The 27,071-nt window shown below is 44.2% G+C and overlaps 1 protein-coding gene across 3 annotated transcripts in view; it reads left to right on the top strand.

The window, feature by feature from the left end:
* Positions 1-27,071, top strand: part of C5H8orf34 (chromosome 5 C8orf34 homolog) — a 245,957-nt gene that overhangs the window by 49,870 nt on the left and 169,016 nt on the right. For all 3 annotated transcript variants that reach the window (XM_068237473.1, XM_068237471.1, XM_068237474.1), the window contains exons 2-3: positions 14,097-14,244; positions 19,579-19,710. In XM_068237473.1, coding sequence (XP_068093574.1) covers positions 14,097-14,244; positions 19,579-19,710 — 280 coding nt within the window. The remainder of the gene's footprint in view (positions 1-14,096; positions 14,245-19,578; positions 19,711-27,071) is intronic.

The following is a 27,071-nucleotide window of genomic DNA, read 5'->3' on the forward strand; positions in this document are numbered from 1 at the left end:
ATTTGTGCGCCCCCTCCTACACTGCGCCCTGAGGCTGGAGCCTCTCCAGCCTCTGCCTCGACCCGGCCCTGACCGACACATATCCCGTACATCAAACGCTACTGTGAGAAAGATGTCAGACTTACACCTATGCCAGATAGTAACAGTAGCCAGGTCAGATGCTTATGCCAGGTAGTCATGTGCATTGTGTAAATAGCATTATCTAGGTAATACCCACGTTGCTAGCATTCTGGAGCAATGCTAGGATTTGCTGCCGGTAATGTTTTGCTGTTCCATCAGCACGCTTACTAATGCGCATCAAATCAAATTTTTCTCTCCTGCTCCACTACATCACTGTGCTGCTTGCCATCATGCGCATGCACAGCTGTAAATTTGCAGAGAGGCAGCTCTGTGGGGGCGGGGGCTCCATAACCTCAAAATGTGGGGTGTATAGGGTGGCCTACAATTTAAAGAATTTAAGGTGAACTGTAATTGAGAATACACTGCACATGTACAGGATGGCTTACAGTGCAGTGACTGTCATTTCATCGCATGTTATGCTACTTATGTTACACACAGAGGCGGCCTTTGGGGGGGGGGGGGGGGCAAGCAGGGCGATCGCCCCAGGCCCCCCACCTGAAGGAGGCCCCCCGCAGTCATGCCCGCCATGCCTTGCTCATTTTGGTGGTGGTGAGGGAAAGGTCTACAGAAGTCTAGCTGTTTGTGTTTTGAGCAGTGTGTCATTAACAATTACACGGATCTTCCTATTTTGCTTTACGCAACTTATATTTTGCACCAACCTCCCTTTTATTGCTTAGGTTTTTGTCTTTAGCATACTTTACTGTGCTATGCCGTTTGCATTTTTTCTAATGAATTTCTGCACTGACGTGAAGCTTGCCAAATGTCAGATTTATTTATTTATTTATTGTATTTATAAAGCGCCAACATATTACGCAGCGCTGATTAAGGTAACGTGCAAGAGAGCCTCAGCCTAAGGGGCCCAGGAGCAGGGATGGTCGTAGTCAGCCAACTTCGCTACGCTGGAAATACGCGTAGTTTTACGCAATTACGCTTCGCCAAACTACGGCTCCGAAAACAAATAGAATACGCGTTAAAATACGCAATTACGCGTAGTGTAAAGCGTAGTGTATGCGGATACTTATGCCCGTATGCAAAAAATTGTACGCATTAATTTCTTTATAAATGCATTTATTGGGAACCCTTCTATGCGTACATTCCCCTTTCCAATGCGTAAATTTGTATGCATACAATCGCATGCGGAAAATTAGCCACGAATATCGCATTCGTAGTTCACTACGCAATACACATGTTAACTACGCATAGTGGGCGTAAGCTACGCGTAGCGGTACTTCGCTACGCGTAAATTCGGAAGCGTAGTTTTGAAACTTCGCCTATGAACTACGATGCGTAGATGCGAACTACGATGCGTAAATTCGCACTGGCGTAGTTTCTGCTCATCCCTGCCCAGGAGCATTTAGGTCAGTCGAGCATGGACTGGAGCCAGAGGGGGCTCAGGCTGGAGCCTCCAGACTGGCTGGGGATTGGTGCTAGGTTTGATTGGGAGCTAGGGATAGGTAAAGGCTAACTGGGGAACTTGGGGTGTATACCCAGTCTGGCTAAGAATGGGTGTTAGGCTGAATGGGGAACTGTTGATGGGATCTAGGCTGGCTGGGGAGCTGAAGATGGGTGCTAGGATGCCTTGGAGAGCTGGAGATTGGTGCTAGGCTGGCTGGGGAGCAAGGAATAGGTTCTAAGCTGGCTGAAGAGCTGGGGATGGATATTCTGCTGGCTGGGGAGCTGGAGATGGGTACTAGGTTGACTGAGGAGCTGGGGATCAGTGTTAGGCTGGTTGGGGATGGGTGCTAGGCTGGCTGGAGATCTGGGGATGGGTGCTAGGCTGGCTGGGGAGCTGGGAATGGGTACTAGACTGGTTGATGAGCTGAGGATGAGTGCTAGGCTGGCTGGGGATGGGTGGTAGGCTGGCTGGGGAGATGGGGAATAGGTGCTAGGCTGGCTGAGGAGCTGGAGATGGGTGCTAGGCTGCCTTGGAGAGCTGGGGAGTTGTGATAGGCTGGTTGGGGAGCAAGGAATGGGTTCTGAGCTTGCTGAGGAGCTGGGAATGGGTACAAGGCTGGTTGAGGAGTTTGGGATGGGTGCTAGGCTGGCTGGGGATGGGTGCTAGGCTGGCTGGGGAGCTGGGGATGGGTACTAGGCTGGCTGGGGAGCTGGGGGATGGGTGCTAGGCTGGCTGGGGAGCTGGGGATGGGTACTAGGCTGGCTGGGGAGCTGGGGGATGGGTACTAGGCTGGCTGGGAGTGTGTCTGGATAGAAATATAAACTTTGGACTTCCCATTATGCCTAGCACTCATCCCCAGCCTGCCTAGAACCCATCAGTTGGTTAAAGGCCACTAAACTAATAATAAGGATTACAATACATAATGTAATCAAACGGCGAATGGTAGTACCATTAGCTGTTTAATTACATTATGTATTGTAATTGTTCCTATATTGGTTGGCTTAGTGGCCTTTAACAATTTTTTAAACAATAATAAGGCATACTACATTAGAGGTAGACAAGCCTGTGAGTGTGGTGGTACGGTATATGGCCTACACTTATGGCTCTAGGCCCCACATATAACACTCGCCCCAGGCCCCGGGTACTCTAAGGCCGCCTCTGATTACACACACTAGCAGCGTGCATTAGCATAACGTACTGTACGCTAGCTATATGTGCATTTCCTGCATGGATTTCTGTCATTATATATCAGTTTGTATTTCTATCATTCCATTATCCTAATCTAATCTTGTAAGCCTGAATAACCACCGGTTTTACCTCCATTACCCTTCTCCTATCCCCTAATGTGTTTGCTACTAAGACACAAACTGAAATCAGATTGCAATATATTGTACCATGAACATCTTTGTACATTATTTGACCTGAGGTTTAGAGATAAATGAGGCGTAGGCCTTTGTATTCAGAACCGCTGCTGACGGCGATGCTCCGCTCTCCCCAGCACTAATCAGCCTAATGATTCTGATCAATTCAGAGAAGCAGAAGTGAGCAGGTCACTGTCTTCATGGAAGTGGAGACTTGTGAAAAGCTTTGTCTGGCAGGTTCTCTTCCCCAGCTGCTCTAAGTACTAATTCACAGAATATTAGAGGTGCTAGATTGAATTATGGGAAAATGGAAGCAGAACTAATCACACCGCTGCTTTAAGAAACACGTAGGAATGGGACAAAGGATCTGCTCCACTCTCTGCTTTGATTTAATTGTTTCATTACAGTTTGCACACTGAGGCTGTATACCGGCTGTGTGGCTGGGCTGGTGTATGTGAGCCCGAAGGGAATTCTGCCTCACACATCTGAGGAATAGTGGACAATAACTGCTGTGATAGCAGTTATCACACTTTAGTGAATCAACCCTTTGTGTGCCGCGTTTGCGCACCCCTGATCGCTCAAAACGCCATCATTATCAGATGTCGCACGCAGCTTCTGGGAACCGCCATTTTTAACAAAAGAAACAAGCTGGAACTCAAATGAATGAAACACTGTGCAATGATAGTAAACGATACACCCGTCGGCACATCGATTCCGACCTTCCGTCAGCCAGCGCCGGAAACTACGTGAACCGTCTGCCACTGGAGGACGATGTGTGAAATGCAAAAGTAAGGTATCTATTCCAGATAGGTTTGAGTGTACAGTATATGTAATCTATCCTCATCTCATCTGGGCTTCAGTGCTCCACTTGGGCATTTGAATGCTGCAAGATGCTATGTGTTTGTGTCAGCTTTAATAAGGGATTTACAACTCTCTTGAGTAAACTGTGGGAAGAGCAAAATGTTATTGAGACACCTCATACAGCAGCAGGACCCGGCCACAAATCATTGTAAACACGGTGTGCGCTGCTGCAATATTTTTCTCACATGGTTTATGTGGAGAAATGTACTTCTGTAACCTTCAAACCTTTGCATTATTTCATAACTCTCTGGCTGAATACACTGACTTCTGGAGGAGAAGTAAAACATTTGCCGCCAGTATGGAAATAAAGAACAGAAGAGGAAATGTGGATTTATGTGGAATTTTCTGAAACAAGAGACACTGCATTTTGTGAATATGATAGTAGGAGTAATAAAAATAATACCCATTGAGAAAACAATATAAAAATACTAATACATGCACGGTAGTTATGAGTTCTGGCTCCTCTGGTTTCTAAAGGCTCGCACCCACCGCGCGATTCTTAGTGCAATTATTCTGATGGCCGGTAATTTATTTTTTTAGCAACAAGCGATCATTTCCATGATGTCGTGTGGTGGGTACAGGTGCGCAATTAGGTGAATGACGGTTTGCACCGTGCAGCGACAACGACCACTACAGCGGATCGGATATTTAAAATCCCTGACAACTCCCGCGTAAAGTACTGGGATAGTTTGATTCCTCATTTGCGCCCGTCGTGTGCCGTTGCGTGTTCCCAGGTGCAGGTGGATGGATCAGGGAACCTCATTCATAGGGAGGCGTGACATGGAAGCAGACAAAGGGTTAACATCCTGTGTTTACAAATTAACTGCTATACCTGGCAGCCAGCTCACACAGCTGAGATATCAAATTACAGTTGTGATTAGTCACAGATAATGCGGAATTAGGGCCCCTTTCCACTTGCAAGCGCAATTGCATTTGCGCTTGCAAAAGCTTCTTTTTCCACTTGCTGCGATTGCGACATGAGCCGTCATGAGTGAAACGCAATCACACCAATTATCGTGGAGCCCGACTATTGTGTTTTGCGGAAAATCTAAACGTGTTAATGGAAAAGGGAATCACAATTTACATGTGCATCATGGTGCACTAATGATCGGTAAAACGCTGGCAATCCACTTTCTTAAAGAGACACTGAAGTGAAAAAAAAAGTTATGATATTATGATTTGTATGTGTAGTACAGCTAAAACATTAGGATCAGAGACAAAAGTCTAATTGTTTCCAGTACAGGAAGAGTTAAGAAACGCCAGTTGTTATCTCTATGCAAAAAAGCCATTAAGTCATGGAGAGGGCTGTCTTCTGACTTTTATTATCTCAACTGTTTTCTTTTTCTCTGGCAGAGGAGAGTTCATTAGTTCACAGACTGCTCTGAAAGAATCATTTTGAATGCTGAGTGTTGTGTAATCTGCACATATTAGAGAATGATGCAATGTTAGAAAAAACACTATATACCTGAAAATAAAAATATGAGAATATTTTCTTTGCTGCTAATCTTCTAGTAATTATTCATAGTACACAACCAATTCATTATATCATGTATTTTTTTCGCTTCAGTGTCTCTTTAAGTGGATCGCGGCTAGTGGAAAAGGGCTCTTAGACAGGCTAAACTCTCTAAATACATACAGAGTGCATTTCTCTGTTTTCCTTCTGCCTTCTGCAAGAGTTCGGGGTCACTCTCTTGCCACTGCTGGCCTACCTCTAAAATCTGCCTATAACAATACCTGAGTCCCATACCAGGACCAAGTATGCAGATCAGTGGCGGAGAGGAGAACTCCTGATCTATATGTTACTTTCATCTTAGAAATTTGGAAAATTATAGTCAGTGCTATAGGAAAAAATATGCTTTTTAGAAGGTCACCAAAGACTGCTTCCATTATTCTCTCATGATGACTGTGTTCTGTAAGATACAGGACAATATTATTGCAGCCTGATGAGTTAATTTCCTCCTGAGACAAAAATTTTAATGCAAAATCAACACCAGCCCTCATCATCTTGTGTATAATATGCTCTGTCAAGCTTTACTCAGATCACAAACACGAAAATACAATTACCTTTCTTCCAATGACCTCTCAATTGTGGTTACACATTCAGTGCTGCAGCGCAGCATTCTGGAATACGGTGTTCTCTAGAGAAAACCCCTTATTATGGCTCAGTGCTCATGATTAATTGAATGTGAATGCAAATCGGTGTATTGTACGTGTATTCTGTACGGAGTCCTCACATTACACAGCCTATTATTGGCACGTTGCTATGCAGAGTGCTAGAATGACAGCAGAGAGCTGCAGCTTGGGGTTTTTCATAGTTATTCGTATATTTTGTGGGAATTTTAAATCATTTTAGGGAATACTTAAATATAACAATTTTCATCATGGACTTGGAATAAATGTCTTTGCTGAGTATTAAACATTGCATTTATCATTTATGAGATTAACTTTCATAGTTTTGTCTTTTCATATGACTAAATTCCATACTATGGGGTTGATTCACTAAACGTGGTGAATATGGTGTACACAGACCACACATGGCTATTTCACCAGTGTTTATGTCACCAGCGCAACACGCGCTGTGCCCATAGTGCTACTCACATGTAGATAGTGCACGCATTAACCCTTTCCAATCCCATGTCGGACTGTGTCTAGCCTTTTCCAGTAGGTTTAAAGTCATACACAATCACGTGTATGGTACCACAGAAACAGCTGTTCAGGTATATGAAACCTGGTAATCTGCCTGTGCCAAGGCTCGACCGGATTGCTCAAAATGGTCCTAGAACCAGCCAAAATAAAAAAGAGACAGCACGCTACTGGCTGCAAAAAGTTGCTTGCATTCAACAGAAGCACTGCATGTTACGGAATCACAGGTCCTACAACAGGTATATAACATATACCTGATGAAGGACTTGAGTCCGCAACATGTAGTGCTTCTGTTTCAAAATACATGAATCTTTTTGCAGCCAGCAGTGTGCCGCCTCTTTTCTAATTCAATGCCATACATAGTCTGACAAAGGAAAATATGGCCGTTGCTAGGGGTGCTTTTCCTGGATAAAATCCATAAGAACCTTAGCCGCCTTAGATCAAAGTGTCTGACAAAGTCCGCTGGCCCCATTCTCCACCTCTGTGCCACGTAATATAGATATTATATGGGAGCATTTAGGCTTGTCACTAAGTACCATTGCCAGATTTAGTCCGCCCTGGTGCCGCCCCATGTGGATCAGCACTTAATTACGTTGGTGCATGTGCAATGAGGGCGGAGCTACAGTGCACGAGCTGGTGCTGACCGACTCACTGTTAGTGCTCACATCCTTGCTCTAGGGCGGGGAGTAGGAGACCCCCCTGGTTTTTCCTCTTCAGCATACAGCAATTCCTTAAAGAGAATCTGTATTGTTAAAATCACACAAAAGTAAACATACCAGTGCGTTAGGGGACATCTCCTATTACCCTCTGTCACAATTTCGCCGCTCCCCGCCGCATTAAAAGTGGTTAAAAACAGTTTTAAAAAGTTTGTTTATAAACAAACAAAATGGCCACCAAAACAGGAAGTAGGTTGATGTACAGTATGTCCACACATAGAAAATCAGAATCAGAATCAGATTTATTTAGCTAAGTGTGACGGATGCCGCACTCAGAATTATTTTTGGTTCACATTGGCATTGGACATAGCAAAAGAAAACATAAAGCGAGGGAAACGGTCATAGTGCAGAAATACAAAAAACAGTCATAGTGCAGAAATACAAAAAACACAGACAATATAGAAGCACACGTGCACAGTATAGGGCATAGTACAGGGGTCTATATAGCATTAAGCTGTAGAGCGCGGTGTCCGTGAGGCCCTGCCCGGAGGGCGTGCTGAGTGTGGAGGCGCTAGTTCAGGGCGAGCACAGCTTGGGGGAAAAAGGAGTTCCTGTGCCTGGAAGTTTTAGTTGGAATAGTTCTGTAGCGGCGGCCTGTGCGCATGTGGTTGAAAAAGCGACAGCCGGGATGGCGGGGGTCTTGTGCAATCCTGTTTGCCCTGCTGCTTAACCTGGAGGCATGAAGTAGGTCCAGTGATGGCAGGGAAGTCCCGATGATTCTTTCTGCAGCCTTGATCACTCTTTGTAGTTTATACTTGTCGCTAGCGGTGGCACCTGCATACCATACGATGATTGAGGAGCAAAGGATAGACTCGATGGTGGCCGTGTAGAAACTTGTCATCAGCTCCTGGGACATACCGAACTTCTTCAGTTGTCTCAGGAAGAACATCCTTTGCTGGGCTTTTTTTTGGCATTTAGTGATGTTTTCTCCCCATCTCAAATCATCGGTTATAGTTGAGCCCAAGAACCGAACGCTAGATACTCTGGCAACTTCAGTGCCTTCAATGATGACTGGGTTGAGAGGGGGAGGGCACTTCCTGAAGTCCACAGTTAACTCAACAGTCTTTGCAGCGTTTAGGACAAGCTTGTTGCTCCTACACCAGTTGCCAATCCGCTCAATCTCGCTATGGTAGGAGCGTTCGTCCCCTCCACTGATCAGGCCGAGGATAGTGGTGTCATCCGCAAATTTAACAACCTTGACGCAGTCTGCGGTTGAGACACAACAGTTTGTATACAGGGAGAACAGGATCGGAGACAGTACACACCCTTGGGGAGCACCAGTATTGGTGGTTCTCACCTGGGAGGAGCAGTCGCCGAGTCTTACTAGTTGCTTCCTGTTGGTGAGGAAATCCTTGATCCACCCGCAGAGAGTGTGATCGACGCCAAGTTGCACTAGGTTGTCGTACAGGATGTTAGGGCGAATGGTATTAAAGGCGGAGCTGAAGTCCAGGAAGAGGATTCTGGCGTAGGTGTCAGGCCTGTCTAGATGTTCCAGGATGAAGGCCAGGCTAATGTTTATGGCATCCTCTATGGATCTGTGGGCTCTATATGCGAATTGAAGTGGGTCCAGGAGAGCGTCAGTGGCCCCTTTCAGATGTGCGAGGACCAGTTTTTCAAAGATCTTCATGACGGTTGAAGTTAGGGCAACAGGTCTATAGTTGTTGAGGTCCGTGATGCCCGTTTTTTTGGGGACTGGTATGATGATAGACTTTTTGAGGCAGGTGGGAACTATTCCCTCCGTCAGTGATTTCTGGAATATGTGGGTGAGGACAGGGGCAAGCTGGCTGGCGCAGGTTCTCAAACAGGAGGAGGACACACCGTCTGGGCCAGAAGCCTTCCTGGGGTTCAGCTTTTGGAGGTGCCTTAGTACATCAGCCTCCTGGATTGCCACCGGCTCTGCTAGACCATGGACCATTCTTGGAGGGGCGGCTGCGGGAGGAGCACTAGGGGTGACTACCTTGCCCTGCGGGTGATTGGGTAGGTGCTCGAACCTGCAGTAGAACTCGTTGAGTTTTTCGGCCAGTTCGAGGCTTGGGGGCGCATGTTGAGGTGGTTGTTTAAGGTTCGTGGCTGCTCTGAGGCCCTTCCAGACCTCCCGAGGATTGTTGGACCTGAGGCTGAGGCCCAGCTTGTTGGAGTAGACACTCTTAGCGGCGCTGATCTCTCGTTTAAGGGTGTGCCTGGCTGCCTTGTATTCCTCAGGGGTGCCGGACTTGTGTGCTGCTTCCTTGATTTTGCGGAGCCGGCGTAGCTTGCCGTTGAACCAGGGCTTATTGTTAGGGTAGACCTTAAAGGTCTTCTTGGGGATGCACACCTCCTCGCAGAAGCTAATATAGGAGGTGACGTTTTCATATAAAATACATCCATACACAAGCAGGCTGTATACAGCCTTCCTTTTGAATCTCAAGAGATCATTTGTGTGTTTCTTTCCCCCTGCATCTCTCATGCACTGAAGTTTCAGGCTGCTCTTTTCTTCCTGCAAACAGCTTTGCCCTTGTCTGTAATTCCTCACTATGTGAAAGCCCAGCCAGCTCAGAGGACGATTTATCCAGCTTGTAAAAGATAAGAGAGAAGAGAGAAGCTGCTCTAATCTAAATAACACGCAGGCAGTGTGCATAGAGGGGCCTGGAAGGGGGAGTTCATAGCAGAACCACAACACTGAAGAACTTGGCAGCCTTCCAGACACAGGCCTGACAAGTCTGACAAGAGAGAGATAAGTTGATTTATTACAGAGACTGTGATAGTACAAAGTGCTGCAGTAAGCCAGAACACATTAGAATAGCTTTTGTAACTTGTAGGATGATAAAAAACAGGGTGCAATTTTTGTTACGAAGTCTCTTTTAAGGCAAAGCAGGAAAAATTAAGTTTGGGGGACCTGGGCAATTGCTAAATTCAACTGGAAAGGGTTAATGTTATAACTTGTGTTGTACTATATGCATAACGTGTTGACACATGTTGTATATTATGTTTTGGTATGTGAGTGGTGTAAACACAGGTAAAATTGCTGTGTGCTGCTTGCGCAAGGCAATTTTACTGTATGTGAAGAGCATGTATGGTGTTTTTTGGCTGTACCACACATCTAAGAAAGGTTATTTTGTTATTATTTTGTTATTATTTAGACTATATGAAATACCTAGTGTTTCATATGTTTTTGTTACACCACCTGTAGGTTTGATTTGTAGTTATTGTAACTCAAAAAACATTTTTTTTTAGTTGAAATAAAATTAACGACTGGCCATGGTACAAAATTCTAATTGATTTTTTTTTTTAAAGAAATTTTTTGTATAGGGGATTGGTTTGGTTTCATTAAACAATGCAATCAATCAAGAAAACTGATAGAATTTAAGAGTTAAAAAGCAGTTGTTATGGTGTATGACCACCTATAGGATATGGGGAGTTCTCACATTATCAGTTCTCAAATTATCAGAAAAAGAGCAAAGAGTCTGGCAGAGGTTTCACCATTTATTGTTACTTTTCCATTAGTGTGAGGGATTATGCACAGTGGGACGTTGCGTTGTACTGCGATGTTAAATTCACAACGAGCATTACAACGCAAAAAAAAGTGGTAACGCACAATAACTCTGCGGTACCATCACATACAGTAGGTACAGTAAAGCATACAGGCAATGAAAAGTCTGCTTTCCTGATCCTGGTAACCTGTGCGTTACCATAACGCTACACGTTACAATGCGACACTAAAGTCGCACTGTGAATGACGCATAGGATTAGCATTGCAGTGCGGTAAAGTGCTTTATAAGATTAAAGAGACACTGAAGCTGAAAAAAAATTATGATATAATGATTTGTATGTATAGTATAAGAAATAAAACATTAGAAGCAGAGACCTAAATCTAATATTGTTTCCAGTACAGGAAGAGTTAAGAAACTCCAGTTGTTTTCTATGCAAAAGTGCCAATGAGCTCCACGACTTTCAAAGTCGCAGAGAGCTCTGTCTTCTGAAGCTTGTTATCTCAACTGTCAGTCGTTGTATTTTCTTTTTCTCTGCAGAGGACAGTTCAATAATTCACTGGCCTGCTCTGTAAAATCATTTAGAATACTGAGTAGTGTGTAATTTGCAAATATTAGAAATTGGTGCAATGTTATAAAATGCACTAAATAACTGAATTTAAAAATATGAGAATATTTTCTTTGCTACTAATGTTCTAGTAATTATCCGTACTATACAACCAATTCATTATATCATTATTTTTTATTTTGCTTCAGTGTCTCTTTAACGCAGCTCTACAACATCCCACTGTGAATGGAGCCTCAGAGTGTTTAAAATATATTATTGTAGCATAGAGATGGTGGTTGCTAGAGAGCCATGTCCCACCTAGCACCCACCATCTCTATGCTGAAATCAGGCACAGATTTACATCACCAGAGCCTATAGGCACAGTTGTTCTGGCACCCTTGACTTCGCCCTCCATGAACCCACAAACCCCTGCTGAACTGCACTACAAGTATGCTGGCTGGCCCATCTGTTTCCTCTCCCCTAATTTCCTTACCCATCATAGGTAGCCACAGGTGCCCCTTAGTATAAGGTTGCCTGAAGTACCCCCAATATTAAGAAGCTAGAGGTGCCCCAAGTATTAGATATCTAGAGATGCTGCCAGCTGAAGGGAGATCTTGTCAGTGCAATGCAGAGAGCCAGGTGTCTAATCTCTCATTTACGCTCTGCTCAGGACTCTGCATAGGGAAGGGGGGAGGGAAGCACTCAGGGATGGGAGTAAGCCGCCTTTTATTATTAGGCGCCTGTAGGCATGAGCCTACAGTGCCTTATAGAAAATCCGGCCCTGGCTGCAACAGTATGTTTTAACACTCTCACAGTAACAGATCACAGCAACAGACTGCCTGTTGGTGATAAAAAAAAATGTAATACCAATAAATGGTCAAATCTCCCTAACAAGCTGATTGCTACATTTATGTCCTGAGCCCGCAGCTGCCATGTTGCAGAGTGATCTTGGTAATTGAAGCCTCCTCCATGGCCCACGAGAGGCAGTCCCTCCTTACCAATACGCAGTTTTTAAATTATGCAATCTTTGCCTTTTGGAACCTAGTATGTAATTCACATTTTTGCATAATTTAAACAATAAATCCAAGTTGAACTCCATGGAAACTGAGACCGTTGTGTGCTACGTGCATCATTCTTACCACGCATAGAACTGATTGACCTGTTTATAGAAAGTCTGCTGGTCAGATTGTATTGGGAAACCCTGCAATTGCTGTCAGCAAAGCTGGAGGTCAGCTGTGTTTAGAATTATGGTTAATCTTTATGAAGTAATAAATCACAATAATTCTTTCTAAATGGAGTAAGGAAATATTGTAGTAGCTTCAGTGGAATTTCCCAGCTTGAGGTTTGTACATTAGGAGCATATAGTGTTTTCATGCATGGTTATCTTATTTAAATGTTTAACTGAAGCAGGATGTTTCGGCGCCTGAGCTGGGCACCGCTATAATAATAATCAGAACAGGATCATCCACCAGGCAACCTAGGCAGGTGCCTGGGGCCTAGTGGGTGTCAAGGGGCCGACCAGCCATCTTCTCTGACCTCTCTCTCCACTTCAGCCTAGTAAAAAGACCACAAGGGGGCCTCAAATCTACCACCTTGCCTGGGGCTCAATTGCATCTTAATATAATGCGAATACTATAGTTTGTACCCCGCACAAGGGTAATTCGGGGTTCCAGCCGGACTGGATCCCAAATTACTTCTCATAGCAACTCAGATGGGGACTAGTATTTAAAGGGAATCTGAAGTGAAAATAAACGTACAATATAATGATTTGTATATGTAGTACAGCTTAAAAGTAAAACATTAGGAGCAGAGACATGAGTCTAATATTGATTCCTGTACAGGAAGAGTTAAGAAACTCCAGTTGTTATCTATGCAAAAGAGCCACTAAGCTCCACAACTTTCAAAGTTGCAGAGAGCTCTGTCTTCTGAAGCTTATTATCTCAACTGTCAGTCACTGTGTTTTCTTTTCTCTGACAGTTCAAAAGTTCACTGGCCTGCTCTGTAAAATCATTTAGAATGCGGAGTAGTGTGTAAACTGCAAATACTAGAGAATGATGCAATGTTATAAAAAACACTATATAACTGAAAATAGAAATATAAGAATATTTTCTTTGCTACTAATGTTCTAGTAATTATCCGAACTACACAACCAAATCATTATATCATTTTTTTTTTGCTTCATTGTCTCTTTAACGCTGCCAGGAATGTGAGCGGCAGCAGGGCGAGCCATCATTCGGCTCACTCTGCCCCAGCTCACTGGTGACATTATAATACCTATGCGTTCTATTTCATTAGTCAGCAACAATATTGCACATGGGAAACATTCTGCACGAAATGTGTCCACTTTAGTGCATACAATTTTGAATATGAGCCAATTTGCACAAAATATATTATCAGTACTACATCTACTGGGTAGGCACGAAGTTTCCTGGTGACTCCATTCTCTATTATCACTTTATTTGAGCCAAAGGGGCATTTGGGCAGCACTGTGGCATAGTGGTTGGCGCTCTCGCCTTGCAGCACTGGGTCCCCGGTTCGATTCCCAGCCAGGTCAACATCTGCAAGGAGTTTGTATGTTGTCCCCATGTCTGCATGGGTTTCCCCCGGGCACTCGTGTTTCCTCCCACATCCCAAAAACGTACAGATAAGTTAATTGGCTTCCCCTAAAATTTGCCCTAGACTATGATACATGCACTACACAATACATACATAGACTTATGACTATAGTCACTTTAAATGTGAGATAGAGCAGCCATTGTTCAGTGATTTGTGTGCAGTAGGGCTGTTGATGTTGTTTTTTTTTTTACTTGCATTTTATTGGAATAACCTGAACATTTGAGAGAAGTAGGTCGTTTTAGAGGATGAATGCTGCATGCCTTTGACCTGTGATGGCCCTTCCCTGATGTTTTCTTATTTCTTTATGTGCATTCATTACGTACTGTATATCCATTTCTAGCCTAATTCTTTCTGTGTTTCTTTTCCTAGGAGTTAATGACCAAACTAATCACAGAGACTCCAGACCAGCCAATTCCGTTCTTAATTAATCATCTTCAATCAAAATTGGGAAATGTTGGTCCGCTTCCAAGAACGTTTTCTGGATCAGCAGCTCTGTGGGCAGAAAGCGATTCGCCGGGTAAGCAGATTCATGTGGTTTGAGTGATTCTAGTTCATAACAAAATAATCCTATTGAAATAGAATATAAATACATTGTGTAAGCAACCAACAATAATATTTTTCCTAATATTGGCGTTGAGTGTCACAAATAAAGATTGCCATTAAAGGGAACTGAAGGTGAGAAACATGCGGAGTGGTACATTTATTTCCTTTTAAACAATGCACATTGCCTGGCTGTCCTGCTGATCCTCTGCCTCTCATGCTTTTAGCCATAGACCCTAAACAAGCATGCAGGTCAGATGTCTCAATGACAATAATCTGACAAGATTAGCTACATGCTTGTTTCAGGTGTGTGATTCAGACACTAGTGATGCCTAAATGATCACCAAGACTGCAAGGCAACTGATATTGTTTAAAAGGAAATGCATATGGGAGCCTCCATATGTCTCTTTCCTCGGGTTCCTTTTAAATCAAACCTGTGTGCTGGTAGAGATACAAATCATAATGCAGGGCAAGGCCTTATGGTGTGTACACATGCTCCAGCACCAGACTGGGCATTCATCTTTTGGGGGATGGTTAAAGGCCCAATACTGTGAAGATGTGTCACTTGCCTTTAGGCTAGCAACACGCTTTGTTGCTATGGAGCGCTGTGATCTATGGCAGCGATATACTGGGTGTCCCCTGGAGAGGCACAGAGAGCGCTCCTCCATGAGATCAGTTCTCATAGGTTGATGTATATGAGAGTCGATCACTGGGATTGGCTGGCGGGGGGGGGGGGGGGGGGGAGTTCACTTGTGTGCTGAGTTGTACAGCCCTGCAGTGAGCCCTTAAAGCTGCAGTGGCCTAATTTTGTAAAAAATGGCCTGGTCACTTGGGGGGTTTAAGCCCGTACTTTAGTGGTTAATATAGCAAAAATGTAGGAAAAAAAAATCACAATTCTTTAAATGGTTTCATCCATCAAAACGAAATCCCAAAATGTGCAGAAATACAGCAATATAATCAGTAGTTTGTTAAAAGACAACAACGTCTACTTGTTTCAGGGTAGACCCTTCTTCAGGCCTTAACAAACAGTGATAAACATCTGCACTGCTTAAAGACAGCTAAAGATGATGTAACACTATCTGCGCAACAATGACACCAGAAAACACCACACATAACCATGAGTAAATGCCGCACAATGGCAGGACAACCCAAAGGAGAGTGGACCACTCTCCTTTGGGCCATAGTCGAGAACCATCTAGCACAGTGATGGCTAACCTTGGCACTCCAGCTGTGACAAAACTACAAATTCCATCATGCCTCTGCCTTCCCGAGTTATGCTTAGAGCTGTCAGAGTATTGCAATGCCTCATGGGACTTGTAGTTCCACCACAGCTGGAGTGCCAAGGTTAGATATCACTGATTCTAGCATGTGTACTAGGATGTAGACTGTAAGCTCAACAGGGCAGAGTTCTCTCTTCATTCTGTGTTATGGTTTATTTTTGTTTTGTCTGTTTGTCATTTGCACGTCCTAGTTTTGTATGGTACTGTATAATTTACTGGCAGTTTCTAAATAAAGGATAATAATAATACCAAATAAGGTGATAGATGTTGTAGAATGAGACAAGATAGGGATATACCGTGTTACCCCGAAAATAAGACACTGTCTTACTTTTAATTATTATTATTGTTAATTTGTCTTTCAAAAGTTGTGCTAGGTCTTATTTTCGGGGAGGTCTTATAGTCTATGGTGGTAGCCAGATCCACTAGTGTATACAATAGATAAATTCCGCCTGCTTGTTCCCCTTTACCTCCCCTGCTCTTGCTCCTGGCCCCCTCCTTAATGTCCAGAACCCCCAGCTGATTATGTCTGGGATAATTCACACCACAGATTAGTGGTGACTTGCAGTTAAAGCTACAGTAATGTATCCAGTAACAGCGTTGACAGGAAGTAAACAGATCACTTCCTGTATTGGGCGGCGCTGTTACTGGATACATTACCATAGCTGTTTTCACTGTAGGAGGGGGCCAGGAGCAAGATCAGGGGAGTTAAAGGGAGCGGGCGGGTGAGCGAGGTAGGCGAGCAGGTCTGCCACTAGGTCTTATATTAGGGGGAGGGCATATATTTCGAGCATACTCGAAATATATGGTAGGTCTTATTTTCGGGGAGGTCTTAAATTCGGAGAAACACAGTAGTTGGAAAGGATGCAGGGTAGGGTGGTGTGAATGAGGGTTGCAGGTAAAATGTCAAAAGCATGCTGATAATGACTAGATCAGCATTACCTTCAGCCAGGACCCAGTTATGCATAATGCATGTGCAATGCCGGCCATAGACAGATTCCTGCTGGTGATCATTGGAATCACAGTGTTACAGACCCAACCAGATAAGGGGGAGCGTACCAGCAGTTCCCTAAGAGCATGCTCTCCCTCCGCATTTGCAATTTTACAATGAGCCTTATATAATGACAGGAGAAATGACTTTCTGTTTAGCTCTATAGGATGCAAGGTTTTAGGTTAAATAATTTTGTATTGCTTATCTTGCTTTTATCTGGTAGGTGGTTTCTAACAGAAAATGCACAATTGGTGCAGCACTGCCTGCTGTAATCGCTTGATTAGTGTGCAAAAAGAGAGACAAGTTTGCATTTTGTGCAGCTCATACCCACCTGATGTTTTGTGTCGAATCTTTAATGACAAGTGACTATTTGTGTGATATGGCGGAGAATCTTTTAATGAATGTTCATTAAACAATGTTCAATGATGGCCGGTCACACGTGATAATCATTTTGTTTGAGCGACCGTTATGATGGATCCAATCGTAGACTAACGTTCCGGTCTCCATTGACCCCCACGCTAACTGCTGTGATTGTTCAACATTGTGTTCACTCCTGTCATTTGTTCCCATGGTGCACGATTGAAGGAGATGGATCAGGAAACGATTGTTTGTTGCATCTTCCGTCGGTACATATCCTCCGAACCATCTGCTGCAGTCTTTGTAGTGGGTATTCAGCTTAACGTACTGGTTTAGGGCTCTGCCTTTGACATGGGAGACCAGAGTTCGAATCCTAGCTAGGGTCAGTACCGATTCATTAAGGAGTTCAAGGCAAGACTCCCTAACACTGCAGGGTAGCCTCTTGAGCGCGTCCCAGTGGCTGCAGCTCTTGAGCACTTTAAATCCGACAGGAGAAAAGCGCTATAAAAATGTTTGTATTATTATTAACGGTACTCATACAGGATGATAGAATATTATTGGCTATCTGTATTCTGCGCTGTCCATAAGTGGGTGTGGTCATACATGCCATGTGCACGGCCCCCTGAAGTACAGCTTTCTAGTGCCCCTCTTTAGTAAGTCTCAGCTTCTCAGTATCCCCAAAAGTACTTACCAGCTTTTCAATGCCCCAGTTGTCTGCCCCAAATGCCAAGAGCTCTCTCTAGGTGTGTCCAATCAGCTCAGTGCTGGTTATAGTGTGTCTTAGTATCTCATTAGTTGTTCTGTTAAGTAGGCTGTGGCCTCTAAATCCTGGTACACCTTTTCAATTATGATTGCATGATTGGTCAATCACTGACCAGTTACCACCTCCATGTAGTATGAGGATTTACCTACACAATCTGCTCATAGTATTCCATATCTGTTGACCCTTATACTACATAGAGGTGGTAAAATTGGTCAGTGATTGGCCAATCATAATTGAAAGTGTGTACCAGGTGTAAATGTCACTATGTTCAATCCAAACTAGCATCTGCAAGATGAGCTGAAAACCATGTCGGATTCATGGAGGCCTCACTTCACAACAAACAGTTTAAAGCATCTTCTGCTTATATATTGGTGCCACATGCCACCAAACATATTCAGAGGTCTTGTAGGGTCTATGCCTTGATGGGTTTTATCGGCACAAGAGGGACCTACACAATATTCCCAACCTCGTATTGACTATACATTTCTCCTATCTGCCTTTGGCCCAAAGTAATGTCATCTGTGTGAAAGTAACCATTCCCCCTGTTTACATTCAGCTATGTGTGGAAGCAACCATCTTGCATAATAATGTTAAATGCAGTTAAAATCTATGTGCTGTGCAGGAAACAGCCCTTTCAAGTCTTAACTTCTGCACTTATAGATAGAACAATGGACAGCCTGGAGAACTCAGTACTGCGGTTCAGCAGTTCAGTGACTGATGAGGCTACCATGTGCAGCTGAAACTGAAAGTATTACCCCTTTCAGGCACAACAAGAATGTGTTCTTAGAACTTGTAATGTGTGGCTAATGTCTTTGGAGCTGAGGGGAAGATGTAACTGTAGCTCTGCTTTAATGTTGTGACTGAGCAGTGTACATGGTCATGGTACATTTGCGCCTCTTCATGCTGCATTTTTGACATTCAGTATGCAAATTGAATTGTGAAAAATTCAATAAACTAAATATGCTTACACAGCCAGCTGAATAGTTTGGATTAAGTAATTACGCTAACTGAATTTCATTACATGAGAAAATGATGTTTACAAGAAATGTGAATTCATAAATGGACCATTTTTACGCATGTTTAATGCAAATATAGGCCTTTGATTGCTGGGTGATTAGGCATTGCTGGAAATGATTGCATAAGGAGTCCTCCACTACACCTCTCCTCTCATTGCAATTCAATTACAGTTTAATGCTTGCGGCTATCAGGGCATCAGGGATTTTCAGAGTATAGGTAAACAGTACAGGTTCCGTCTAATGAATGGAGCTTTTACTGCATTAAAGTTCTTCAGAAGATACTGTAGTAGTGAGCTGCTAAAGATAGATTGAGAAAATCAGGAATACTGGAGAAGAATGATCGACTCAAGATGCTACCACTTTCTAGAAATAACCCTACATTGGTAGATATTATATGAAGCTTGTTAGTCTAAAAACTGTGCATCAACTTGTGAGTTTGCAAAATAAACTCCAAACAAATATGACATTTTTATTTCTCATCCATAAAATGGCTTGCCAGAAAGCAAGAAAATACTTTTTTTGACAATTTTTTTTTTAATTCCTTTTTGGACTTTCAGTTGCAGAGTGCTGAAAAGGTATTCTAAGCAGAATATGAAAAATGAACTCCTAGGAGAAACTAACGAGAAAAAGTGAATTGGATTGGGCCCTTTGTGTATCGTGTATTAGCTGTGTATGTAGCCAGTTTATGTTCAAAGGAAGGATGGATGTGTGTACCAGGCTTCAAGCTAAAGAGTCATTTCCTAGACTTCTGTTGAGATTGTCTGAAGGTTCGGTTAGTCTATCAGCCATCTTACAGCCATATTTTATCCTTGTTTACTAGAGAGATGGATGTTGGCTAAGATGAGCTTTATACTGTATGAAATATTATGCATTGTTTTAAAAACTTAATCTGTTCTACCTTCCACAGAGAACAAAGGAACCAGGAGAGATTTTAGGTGCTACGATAAACCCTGGCAAGTGAATGCAAAGAAGCCGAAGAAATCAAAAAGTGACCTTGCTGTCTGTAATATTTCACCACCGTCCCCAGAATCGAAATCATGTAAGTATAATACAACAGTGGAATGAGGGAAGCTATCATTCCTTTTTTTATAGATGAGTTCTACCTCCACTAAAATAAGTGAAATCATAAAACGTTATGTGAATAAAGTTGGTAAACAAGTCATCATACTTAGCTGTGTTTTTAATATATTTGACCTGCTTTACTGAGAATCTCCCAAGCTGGAGAAGTGTGAAGAATGTGAGTTGTTCTGGAACTTGGCTTAAATTCTTGTCTCTGGTTCTCAGAAGAACGTGATTGGTGTCTGGAGGATTTCTTTACAATATAAGTGTTCAGAAGTATTACACTTCCATCTCTGCAACATCTCCAGGATAGAGTTGGGCCGAACGGTTCGCCGGCGAACGGTTCCAGGCGAACTTTGGGGGTTCGCGTTCGCCTGCATCAGGCGAACTTTTGCGGAAGTTCGATTCGCCCCATAAAGCTGTATTAAGCAAAAATTTTCGCCTCCATTTTACTGTCAGCAGACATGTTATTGTGAAACACACTGCTTAAGACCCCACCCACCCTCCCTCCAAGCTAGGTCCTTTTATACCATTTGACTCAGTTGTCTGCCTACACTAATTAGTTATGGGACAGCTGCTACACACTCTGCTAGGGAGATTTTAATTGGCCTCCCTCCTCCCTCCTCCCTCCTCCCTTCTCCCTCCTCCCTTCTACCCTTCTACCTATTCCCTCCTACCGGAGGGAGGAGGGTCTCTTCTGCCAGGGAATTATACTATTTTAAAAACCAGTATACATCATACCATAGCCGTAGCACTGTACCACTACAGAAGTAAGTGAAGCTTGCCTAAAATTTAACATTTATGCTCAACGCAATAGAACCATTAGGTTGCTTAAAGGAGAACTGTAGTGAGAGGTATATGGAGGCTGCCATATTGATTTCCTTTTAAGCTATACCAGTTGCCTGGCAGCCCTGCTGATCTATTTGGCTGCAGTAGTGTGAATCACACCAGAAACAAGCATGCAGCTAATCTTGTCAGATCTTACAAAAATGTCAAACACCAGATCATACCATAGCTGGGAATCGAACCCAGATCTCACTGTGTGGTGGGCACGTCACCCTAAGCACTGTACCACTACAGAAGTAAGTGAAGCTTGCCTAAAATTTAACATTTATGCTCAACGCAATAGAACCATTAGGTTGCTTAAAGGAGAACTGTAGTGAGAGGTATATGGAGGCTGCCATATTGATTTCCTTTTAAGGAAACTTTGGCTGCAGTAATAATAATCCAAACATTTGTATAGCGCTTTTCTCCTGTCAGACTCAAAGCGCTCAAGAGCTGCAGCCACAGGGGCGAGCTCAAGAGGCCACCCTGCAGTGTTAGGGAGTCTTGCCTTGATCTCCTTACTGAATAGGTACTTGACCTAGCCAGGATTCAAACCCTGGTCTCCCATGTCAAAGGCAGAGCCCTTAACCAGTACACTATCCAGCCACTGTAGTGTGAATCACACCAGAAACAAGCATGCAGCTAATCTTGTCAGATCTTACAAAAATGTCAAACACCAGATCTGCTGCATGCTTGTTCAGGGTCTAGGGCTAAAAGTATTGGAGGCAGAGGATCTGCAGGATAGCCAGGTAACTGGTATTGCTTAACCACTTGCCGACCGCACGCTTATACCGTGCGTCGGCAAAGTGGCAGCTGCAGGACCAGCGACGCAGTATTGCGTCGCCAGCTGCAGGCTGATTAATCAGGAAGCAGCCGCTCGTGCGAGCGGCTGCTTCCTGTCAATTCACGGCGGGGGGCTCCGTGAATAGCCTGCGGGCTGCCGATGGCGGCTCGCAGGCTAAATGTAAACACAAGCGGAAATAATCCGCTTTGTTTACATTGTACGGCGCTGCTGCGCAGCAGCGCCGTAAGGCAGATCGGTGATCCCCGGCCAATCAGCGGCCGGGGATCGCCGCCATGTGACAGGAGACAGCCTGTCACTGGCTGCACAGGACGGATAGCGTCCTGTGCAGCCCGGATCTCCAGGGGGGGCCAGGTAGGAGAGGAAGGGGGAGGATTTCGCCGCGGAGGGGGGCTTTGAGGTGCCCCCCCCCGCAACACCCGGCAGGCAGGAGCAATCAGACCCCCCCAGCACATCATCCCCCTAGTGGGGAAAAAAGGGGGGCGATCTGGTCGCTCTGCCTGCACGCTGATCTGTGCTGGGGGCTGCAGAGCCCACCCAGCACAGATCAGCTAAGACAGCGCTGGTCCTTAAGGGGGGGTAAAGGGTGGGTCCTCAAGTGGTTAAAAGGAAATCAATATGGTAGCCTCCATATACCTTTCACTACAGTTCTCCTTTAAGCAACCTAATGGTTCTATTGCATGGAGCATAAATGTTAAATTTTAGGCAAGCTTCACTTACTTCTGTAGTGGTACAGTGCTTAGGGTGACATGCCCACCACACAGTGAGATCTGGGTTCGATTCCCAGCTATGGTATGATCTGGTGTTTGACATTTTTGTAAGATCTGACAAGATTAGCTGCATGCTTGTTTCTGGTGTGATTCACACTACTGCAGCCAAATAGATCAGCAGGGCTGCCAGGCAACTGGTATAGCTTAAAAGGAAATCAATATGGCAGCCTCCATATACCTCTCACTACAGTTCTCATTTAAGCAACCTAATGGTTGTATTGCATTGAGCATAAATGTTAAATTTTAGGCAAGCTTCACTTACTTCTGTAGTGGTACAGTGCTTAGGGTGACGTGCCCACCACACAGTGAGATCTGGGTTCGATTCCCAGCTATGGTATGATGTATACTCATGTATGTATCCCCAGCTATATTATGATGTATACTCATGTATGTATTCCCAGCTATGGTATGATGTATACTGGTTTTTAAAATAGTATAATTCCCTGGCAGAAGAGACCCTCCTCCCTCCGGTAGGAGGGAGGAGGGAATAGGTAGAAGGGAGGAGAAAATCTCCCTAGCAGAGTGTGTAGCAGCTGTCCCATAACTAATTAGTGTAGGTAGGCAAATGGTATAAAGGACCTTGCTTGGAGGAGGGAGGGTGGGTCCTCCAGCAGTGATGTGTATTTCACTCAATTAGGTGTTGCTCCAGGTATTAGAGCTTTTGAAACATGTTTTCTATCATTTTTCCAGCTGATAGAATGTTTTAAAACTTTGAAAGTTCGCCTCCCCATTGAAGTCTATTGCGGTTCGCGAACTTTTTCGTGAACCAAACCTTTTGCGAAAGTTCGCGAACAGGGTTCGCGAACCTAAAATCGGAGGTTCGGCCCAACTCTACTCCAGGATCCACTCCTACTTGTCCCCTGATACCACCAAACTCCTCATCCATATCCTTGTCATCTCCCACCTTGACTATTGCAATTCTCTTTTATCAGGCCTTCCCCCAAACCATGAGTAAAAAATAATAAGGTAAACAAGGTTCTGTACTCAAAACTGGTAAGTAAGTTTATTATAAATATGAAATATCAAAAGACAAACACATGAATGGTAGTCGCATGCAAAAATTCCTGCCATGAAGTAAAAACACACTGCAGAGCCAAAAGACCGAGTGCAAAGGCAAGCTAGACTAACCTGCTGCGCAGCATGGTATAAGCTAAGCCGGCAACAACTCTTACTCACACACGTGTGGCCACCTACAAACACTCTCATGGGGCATAATAGCAATAGCAGCTGGCCAGATGATGCCTGGATTATAACGAAGTTCCCATACAGTAATGGAATGGACTGCAGCTGGGGTGATCTCACCAATCCTGTGTACAGTCCCGAATAGATGTTGCTCCATTCACTGCAAAGATAGCAGGATACTTGGCATATGGCAGGACCGGTCACTGCGAGCTGCTATGGAACGCCAGCCTTGAGAATCCACGTGGGGTGGAGGACGCGCTCGTGCTATGGCTTCCCCCAAACCGTATTGCCCTCCTTCAAGTCAGTAATGAATGCAGCAGCCAGACTGATCAACTCCTCCAATCACAGCGCCTCCCCTTTGTAAAGCCCTCCACTGGCTCCCCATCCGCTTCAGGATCAACTTCAAATTTCTGTGCTTGTCCGACAAAGCAGTGCACAGGACCTGCCCGATCTACATCTCTTATATTGTCCACAGGCACATTCCGGCCTGCTCCCTCCAATATTCCATCATCCTGCGCCTGTTCGCACTCCGCACTTCTTACTCTTGCGTGATTTCAGGACCTCACTAAGGCTGCCCCCACTCTCTGGAACTCTTTCCCACCAGCCATCATACTCGCCCCCACCTTTAATTCCTTCAGACTCAACTTTTCATGCTCCCTGCCCCCCCTTCCATATCAGTACAATAATATGTTCTGCTGGGCACCTATTGTGTCTCTACCCTCACCCTTCAGATTGTAAGCTTCTGGCAGGGCTCTCCCCACTATTGTTTCCAGTTTGATCAGACTCTATCCATTTTTACCAAAGACCTCGAACTACTGTTACCCATTTGCACGATCTTGTTTTTTGTGCAGCGCTGCATAATACATTGGCGCTTTATAAATACAATAATAATGTTAATTCATCCTTACTATCATTGTCTTATATTGTCCTGATTTCTGGTCCTCCACTATCATCGCTAGGGATTGTTCCTCTCATGTCCTTCTCTCTTATTATTTTATGATCTATCATGACAGGTGCGTGTTATTTTCTTCCAGAGTGTGGAATAGAGACGCTCTGCAAAGTGACACTTCTAATCTCCTCTGTGATGAGAGATCGCTCTGTCTTTTGACTCTGGATATAATTCTGAGTGTGACAAAGCCATAAAGGAAACTGTCAGTTTCAGATGCTGCAGTTACTCCTTATGACAGCGTGTGAAGAAAAATCCCCTGTGTGATGTGCCATGCGCTATTGTTGTACCATGCTTGTCACCCGAAAACGGAATTCAGCATTCACAGCTTCCTTACATGAAGGATGATGCTTTAACTGATCAAGAATTACATATGGTAGAATGACATCTGCTATCTATATTTCTAAAAGGCAGTTGTAATATGCACAACGTGCCACAGCTTCTGCGTGCGCATATAAGTGACACAGCTGTGTGCGCTCATTAACTGAGTCCATACCATGGCGTGCATACCACACTCCCCAAATCCAGAGTAAGCTGCCGCCCACCTAACACACACCCCGCCCACACTAAATCTTCACTGCCGTCAACACTAAAGGCTGCACTGCCCCCTGCTCACACTAAACCCTTCACTCACCCACAGCATTCAAGCATCCACTTTAAAGGCTGCTCCGACCACAACAGCCATACAACCATTCACACTAAAAGCTGCACAGTGACGCCACCCACCGTCACACACACTTAAAGAGAAACTCCGACTAAGAATTGAACTTTATCCCAAACAGTAGCTGATACCCCCTTTTACATGAGAAATCTTTTCCTTTTCACAAACAGACCATCAGGGGGTGCTGTATGACTGATATTGTGGGGAAACCCCTCCCACAAGAAGCTCTGAGGACTGTGGTACTCCTGGAAGCTTTCTGACTGTGAACCTTGTTGCATTGTGGGAAATACTGCCAAAAAAGCATGCAGCAGCTAACATCACCTGCCAATAGTAAAAATGTCACCATGTAATGTCAGAATGTAAATCAGGGAGAGGAAAGATTTTACAATGGGCAAATACTGACTAAATCATTTATACATAATAAGGGCCTGTTCAGACTATATGCGTTCCTAGCCGTTTTCATGGAACGCGTACTGGTACCAAAAACGCATAGAAACGGCTCCTAATGCTTTTGAATGGGCTAGTTCACATGTATGCGTATGAGACGCATACGTTTCTCATCCGCATTGCTGCACGCAGTTCTGTGCGTCCGTTTCTGTGCGTGACGCATAGAAACGGACGCAATGAAAGTCTATGGACGCGTATCAAAAACGTGTACTATTGCGTTTTTAGCGTCCGTTTTCCTCTGCGGTTCCCATAATTATTTTTTTTCCCCTGGGTCACGTGTGTGTGCAAAACGCAATAGAATACGCATTAGAACGCAAGAAAAACGCATGCGTTTTTCAACTTGCGTTTCTTTGATTTTAAACGCATTCTTCATACGCATATAGTCTGAACAGGCCCTTACTGTAAAAATAAAGCACTTTTTTTATTACATTATTTTCACTGGAGTTCCTCTTTAAGCAGCCATGCAGGGAGGGGGGAGTTTATCAAGGGTTGCTTACACCAACTGAGGGGGGGATTCTGTACAGAATTGGGTTTGCTAGTTAAAATGCGCCACACCTCATATATATATATATCTGTCACAAATATGGCCAACACAAACTGAGCATATGGTAAAAAAATAAATAATGATCAGAGGTTATCTGACAGAACATGTAAGTGCTTGGGAAATGCATGTAAGCAATGTATCTTCTTTCCAGGCATGTGCCATATGCCTTCATGTAAGTCGACTTCAGCCTCTCTGGGCGTTTAATAATTCCAGCTTGCTCTCAAATTTTATTTAACCTACCTGGCGGTATGATTATTTCCAGATTTTAGGGTCTTTTCGGAAACATTTCACACCCTAAAACCAGGAAAAAACATGCCGCCAGAAAGCCTGCAGTAGCCCCGCCACTTACTCACCTCCCTGGAAACCAGCGCTGCAATTTTCCCTCCGTTCTCCGAGTGGTGCTGTAACTCTGTAGTGAGATCACTGACGGCGATCTCACCAGAGTAATTCAGAGCCTCCGTGGGGAGGAAGAAGAATGGCTGCCTGTGTCTGGATCCCCGGGAGGTGAGTTAAAAATGCCCGCGGTGCGCCACTGCCCTCCATTGAGCTCCCGGCGGCCAGTCCGAGTGTAGCTCGGGGGGCTACTGCCAGGGAGGTTAAAGTGTACTGGTTAAGGGCTCGGCCTCTGACACAGGAAACCTAGGTTAAAATCCTGGCTCTTCCTGTTCAGTAAGCCAGCATCTTTTCAGTGAGGAGTCCTTGGGCAGGACTTCCTAACACTGCTACTGCCTATAGCGTGCGCCCTAGTGGCTGCAGCTCTGGCACTTTGATTCCTGTCAGGAGAAAAGCGCAATATAAATGTTCTGTGTCTCGTGTCTATATAATGCGGTTGCAGAAAGATAATGCGAAAGGAAAGGGAAAAAAAAAGAAAAAGAAAGATAATGCGAAGGCTATTGAAATAACACTGACATTCTGAGCAGATACAGGTGATTACACTGCAATGAGGAGACATCTGGTATTATCCGCGCTACAATCAGTGACTGAGCTTTGTCTGGATCCCAGCCTACCACTTAGTGAAGTTTTCCCAGTTGGCACACACTTCAAGCTTCCAGTAACTAAATTAGCTGTGGATTACACCAGGATTATCGTGTTTCTGATGATGGAGATCATTAATATATTTATAAGAGAGAGCTGATTGTGGTAACAGGAGCAACACCCACATAA

Source organism: Hyperolius riggenbachi, chromosome 5 (genome assembly GCF_040937935.1).
Source record: "Hyperolius riggenbachi isolate aHypRig1 chromosome 5, aHypRig1.pri, whole genome shotgun sequence".
Taxonomy (NCBI): domain Eukaryota; kingdom Metazoa; phylum Chordata; class Amphibia; order Anura; family Hyperoliidae; genus Hyperolius; species Hyperolius riggenbachi.